The following is a 6,016-nucleotide window of genomic DNA, read 5'->3' as shown; positions in this document are numbered from 1 at the left end:
GTATATCATGTGCTCCAGCCTCCTCACCATCCCAGTAGTCCTCCATTGGACTGTGTCCAGCTTGTTGGCATCTGTCTTTTACTGGGGGCCCAAAACTGGATCCTGTATTCTAGATGAGACTTCAGGTGTGCCGAGTAGAGGTAAATAACCACTTCCCTCAGCCTGCTGGCTGTGCGCTTGCTAACAAAAGCCCTGTATGTGTTTAGCCTTAATCACTGCAAGAGCGATGATAACCCACCATAGAGAAGTGAAAAAGCACAGAACTCTTGGCAATATAAACACCTGCGGTCCAATGAATGCCGGAAACCTAAGGATGAGTAAAATGAAATGTTTAATACCAAACTCCAGGGGGAACACTGCAGCTGGATCACAGGGCTCTGGTGACTTTACCCCTGAGTTTGCACTTTGTTGCACTGAAGGATGGTGGGTACTGACTGCAAACATAAGCCCCTTCCACCAAGGTCCAAAATTAACCATTATTAACAGAACATTTGGGTCTTCCAGGATAGCATCAGCAGTGACAGCATTTCCAGCCCTACAGTCCCCAGCAGGCACACGCGCTCTGGCAGCGATGGATTCATGCAGGACAGTGGCGATGAGCACGCTTGCCGTCTTCTTGGTGCTGCATCTGGGTGAGTCCTTGGCTCAGCAAACCCTTCTGGTTCTTACAGCCTTTTCACAAGCCTCACAACATTTGGGGTGCTTTTAGGCTCCTCCCTATTTGCCACATAACAGACCTCGCATGGTTTAGAGCAGGCTCGTTCCAGCAAAACAGCTGTGACAGCTGCCTTCTTCCTTTGCCTGGTCCACCCCTGCACTGCCCAGCAGCTCTCTGTGGGGCCATGCAGTGCAGATAGAGACATTGGGGCTAGAAGCTGAGGGGCTCCCTACATCCGTGCCCTATTATTTCAGAGGCAGCATGGATAGCTCAAGCTTTGTTACTGAGGTTGTTCCGAGCCTGCCTGCCAAAAACAGGGTGTCTGGAGCCTCACCAAGTCTGGGGAGATGCCCTGTAGAGACGCAGGAGGGGAGTACTTGTGAGAGCCAGGGTGCACACTGAGGACAGACTGGAAAATATTGCCCTCCACACTGCCTCCACCTGCCTGGGCAAAAACTTGTGTGCTTCTCATCACAGCCTTTACAAATGTGATGATACTGGCTTGCTCAGTTTGACTGCTAATGTTATAAGATTTGGTGGACTTTTTAGTGCTCATTTTCCAAGAAAGGAAGGCAACAACAGAATAAGGCCAAGCCTGCATTTCTCAAATACTCAGCTGTGATTCCTCTGGTTGCAGAGGAAAAAACTGAACTCTATAATGTATCCTAGCACAAAAAGCAAAGCCAAAGATACCATCTCTTATTAATAGCATTTATAATTCCACAGTTTAAGACAAGTGCATAATTTTTGGTGGTCCCCTGTATAATTATTGAAAACCTGTATTGGCAATGTTGCAAATTACCTATGCTTTTGGAAGAATATGTAATTTGTGGGAAACCCTCCCTTAAACTCATGTAAACTTTTAATTTTGCTTTTCTATGGCTCTCCAGTACTAGGGTCACCTGGGGGATCTGCAGGTTAGGCAGCTCTGAGAGCTTACCAGCAGTGAGGCAGGAGATCACAACCCCCTTATTCCTAAACGTACCTCTGGCAACTCCATCTCCTTCTTATGGTTTCCTGCAGATATCCTCCTTACAGTGAAGGAAAGGAAGTAGTTCTTCCAAGAAACCACTCATAAGGTTTCTTCAATATTATACATCCTACTTCTTTTACTGATGTTAGGCCAGCTGCCTTTCTTTTTTACTTTATCCTTTCATTTTCCTGGGCTTTCAGTCTTGCTCCATGCAAAAACTGGAAGAACAGTTCAGCAAATTTGCCAGTGCTGCCTCGAGTCTTGACTGGTGAGTGAAGGAGGGCTGGCGTATGCTGTACTGCCTTTGCTACCAGCAGAACAACAAAATCTTGTCCAGTGGAAAAATGTTGTTTCAGCAAAACTGTTGACATCTCAGAATTGTCAGTTATGATTCACCACAACCACTGGCATTTTCCCATTTTCCAAATGTATGTGAAACAGAACAGCCATTAGCCAGGTAGAGCCCAAAGTGGAGGGGAGGGAAGCTACGGACCTGAAAAAACAAGGGCTTGATTGATGAGAAAAAGGAGTGAAAAACTCAGAAATTGATGCTAATCTTCCCAGTATCTGTGAAAGGGAGGAAAAGTATCTGCATCTTTCTAGAGGGATGGGAAGTATTCACTGAGCCAGCCTTCAGAAACTGAATGTATGCCTTTTTGGGTGGATATTGACTTTCAGGTCTGAACCCCATTATGGCTCAGCAAAATGAACTACAGACTGGTGTCGCAGGACAGACGGTGATCCTGAACTGCAGAGGCTTACCTCCTCACACAGCTGTGACCTGGAAGTACTACAAGGTTCTTATAAGGTCGTTTACAACTGGCTATTTTAAAGGTAAGGCTTCCAATTCATCACCCCTCCTCCCCAGTAAATGGCTGAGAAACCTCTTCCCTCCTAACCAAGCATATTTTTTCAAAAGGCAAAGCTACCATGACCGATCGATCTGAAATCATACCCAACAGTAAACAGCTGAAGGTGTCGGACTTAAGGCTCTCTGATGCTGGCATCTACACCTGTGAATATGACTCTCACACAGTCAGTATCTCACTGCATGTCTTTCAATGTGAGTGATTAGAGGGCTTTTATCCATTAGGAGGTGAGGGGGGGAAGGAGACTGTAGAGCTTGGAGAGACATTTCTGCTGGGATTCTTTATCCACCTGTGATTTCTTCTGGTCTGGTCTATCATAGTTAATTTCTCCTCCATCTTCAGGGCACAAAGTCTCCGTATTCTCTTTGCTGTGACACTTGTCCCTCTCTTGCGGGAAGAGGAGTTGACTTACTGGCTGCACTTTTTCTGTTTACAGTGACAATCTCTTTAAATGGGCATTTCCTCCCAAACGAAGTTCCTGAGCTGACTTTAATGCAAAACTCATCCCATCCTCTACCCAGTCTCCACATCACATTGTTTAACAGTAACAATAATGTAGAAAGACCAAAACTCATACAAGACAAGACTCGTCAAAAATACATACTGAATTTAAAGAAACTGGAGGCTACAGACAGTGGAACCTGGATGTGTCATGTCCATTCAGAATTGCCATTGATTAATCAGAACATCTCCTTTGATCTAAAGGTATTAGGTATGTGACAACAAAAACGCAACTCACATGCAGGCTCTGGAATCAGCTCATGAGCTGAGCTTTTACTTTCCAGCATCCTGAGCAATGGTGCTGTAGAGCTTCCAATACTGAAGCTTGGGGATTGCTCTGCTGCCTGGGCTCTATCCCACACTTGCTCCCATTTTCCTCTCTAAACTTGCCCTAAAAGATTCCCATCTCCTTGGGGTCTGTTATTATCAGCTCTGGTGAGCTTGGGAGACTCGGCTATTGAAACCTATTCTCAGACACTAACTGTTTATCCTTCCTGGGGTATCTCATGGCTCTTCTCCAAGTCATCTTTCAACTGAGCACAGCGTGCATCTCTCTAGATCAAGGGTGGACATGGGAAAGTGTAGCCATGGCTTTCCATGCTTCTGTATTCCTTGTCTCTTCTGAATTCAGGTTTTCAGAATCCAGACCTGGAAAAAAAGTATGCAATTGCTGATAGCACTGTCATCTTGTCATGGCGTCTGAACTTCCAGAAGATAAAATGGAAAGAACGTTTCACAGGACAACTGAACTGGAAACAACAGGGAAGTGCAACCACTTATGAGCTACTTGATTTCAATGTCACAGCACAGGGAGAGCAGCATGAGACCAAAAAAAGTAGCCACTTTCGGTTTGAGATACCTGAAAGCAAACCTGAAAGCACCATAGAAGTGAAACTCCCCAAAGTCCATTTCAACCACTCTGGGCAGTACGAGTGCCAGCTGGCGTACAACAGAAAATACACGTGGAGCAAGATTGAGCTGGTGGTGATGAAAGGTGAGAGAAAGAGAAGTGGGTCAAGAGATGAAGAGATGCAGATATCTGGAAGCCACAAGAGTGTGGGTGGACCCATCTTCCCAATCCTCTCACTCACATGTCCTTTTCATACCTTTACAGTCTCAGCTAACCCTGTTGGGCCACTCCCCAGAGGAGCCGAGATGACCCTAACCTGCCAGGTCTCTAGCCCACTCCCATCCAACGCCCACTTGCGCTGGGAACGCGTGAATGGGACTAAGAGGGATGTCAAGGAGTCAAAGCAGCATGAAGCAAAGCTGGAGGTGAATGTCAGTGCTGCAGGGCTGTGGAATTGTCACCTTGTAGAAGACAATGACATGAAGATCAGCCTTAATTACCTCGTGGGTATGGAAATTAGCATCATGTCCCTGCTTCCACCCAAAAGTGTTAAAATTCTCTTAGTATCTGTCTCTGAATGCTTTTCTCCTTCCACAGAGGAAGCTCCTCTTTGGATTAGCTACGCAATAATTGGCTCATGTGTTGGAGGCAGTGTGTTGGTGTTTGGCCTTGCATGCCTGTGCATCATCAGTAGTATAAGCTGGCAGCGGAAAAGGGTAAGTGCCCTGGTCCCTCTGAAAGGTGAAGAGATGACAGTGTCCCCAGACCATAGGAGTAGTCTCTTTCTCTGTCTGGGTGTGGGGCAGAGCAGATAAAGGGTCAGTTTCTAGACTCAAAGCAAATGGTTAGAGATGGACAGTCTGCACATGTCAGACAGTAGTTTACTACCACTTCAGAGGAAAGCATTTGGAGCATAAAAATATCCAACTGTTACTTATCCCTTCTCTTCTGGCAGCAACGGGCAAAAAGGATGGCACGAGCAAGACAATACTTGCTGGAAAACAAGACATGTCAGTGTCAACAGTAAGTGACAATGAGGGTATCTGAAATGGGCAAAGACTCTGGTTTCAAGACAGACAAGACTTGATGGCCAAGTGTGGAAAAATGGTTCTTGAGCCTGCTTGATGCTACAGTACAACTGCATTTCAGCATTTTCAGCTGTTACTTCTGTTGAGTCATGTTTAAGAGTTATGAGCTGTGTTTAATGAATTTTCTGTTATGCCCCAAACCCATGATAGCACTGTGCTGGGAAACTTTTGAGCAGAGGTTTCACTCGAATTACTTTGATGTTGAGAGATGTTGGCCAAACCCAGGCAGGAGCTCCAGAGTCCTTTGATGGGTTCCACCATGGATCTGGAACCTGGATATCAAGGTTGTGGAGGTGGAAGGCACACAACCAAGCTCAAGGATCAAACCCAATTTTTAAAAATCCATTATGTCCATAATGTGATTCCAGCTCTGCTAGCACAGTGCTGGACTGCAGTTTGAGAAAATTGCCAATAATCCTCCTGGGAGCAAGGAAAAAGAGGAGAAAACCACAGCTCACTGTGAACCATGCCCTCTCCCAAAAGCCTTGAGTGATATGAAATACACTATCATGTCCTGGCCCTGTTCATGGGAGCAAGGATTTCTCAGCAGAGAAGCTACCTTTTTTCCAGGTCTTTAAGGTTATATGATATCAAGCATCATAAGCAGCTGTGAATAAACACTAGCAGCTATTCTAAGGACAGTATAAATGATTGCATGAAATAGTTCAATTAATGTATAAATACAGAACTGTACTTCTGCTTAATTTTCACTGGTGACAGCAGTAAACTGATAGTTTCACTTCTTTTTTTTTCCACTGTCACTGAGAATTCAGTGAGAATATTTATTGGGAAATACTACTTCATAGCTGGGATGGATATGCAGTGAAGAGTTGTTTAGCATAATGTGTGTCAAATAATTCACCTTCTTTTCACCTATGTTTTACCAAGATTAAAAAATAATCCCTATAAGGAGAGGACAACCAACTACAACAAGAACACCAAAAACTAGATAAATCTGTGCAATACAAGTGCTGATACAGGTGTTTTTTAACTCTCTTTGCCAAATAAGCAGCTCAGTGTAACTGAAACCTAAACTGCAGCTGTGTGGATGCACAAGTAACCGTTTGCATCCCCAGC

At 44.9% G+C, this 6,016-nt stretch overlaps 1 protein-coding gene across 1 annotated transcript; it reads left to right on the top strand.

Annotated features, from left to right (window-relative positions):
• Window positions 1-595: 595 nt before the first annotated feature.
• Window positions 596-4,878, top strand: LOC104463240 (T-cell surface glycoprotein CD4-like). Its single transcript, XM_010075480.1, has 8 exons — window positions 596-632; window positions 2,310-2,465; window positions 2,551-2,694; window positions 2,937-3,212; window positions 3,633-3,995; window positions 4,116-4,358; window positions 4,449-4,567; window positions 4,807-4,878. The coding sequence occupies exons 1-8, from the start codon at window positions 596-598 to the stop codon at window positions 4,876-4,878; spliced, it is 1,410 nt and encodes a 469-aa protein (XP_010073782.1).
• Window positions 4,879-6,016: the final 1,138 nt, after the last annotated feature.

The sequence above is a fragment of the Pterocles gutturalis genome, unplaced genomic scaffold, assembly GCF_000699245.1.
Source record: "Pterocles gutturalis isolate BGI_N339 unplaced genomic scaffold, ASM69924v1 scaffold29047, whole genome shotgun sequence".
In the NCBI taxonomy this organism is placed as follows: Eukaryota; Metazoa; Chordata; class Aves; order Pterocliformes; family Pteroclidae; genus Pterocles; species Pterocles gutturalis.
Note: the sequence above shows the minus strand (reverse complement) of the source record. Positions and strands in the feature narration are given on the sequence as shown.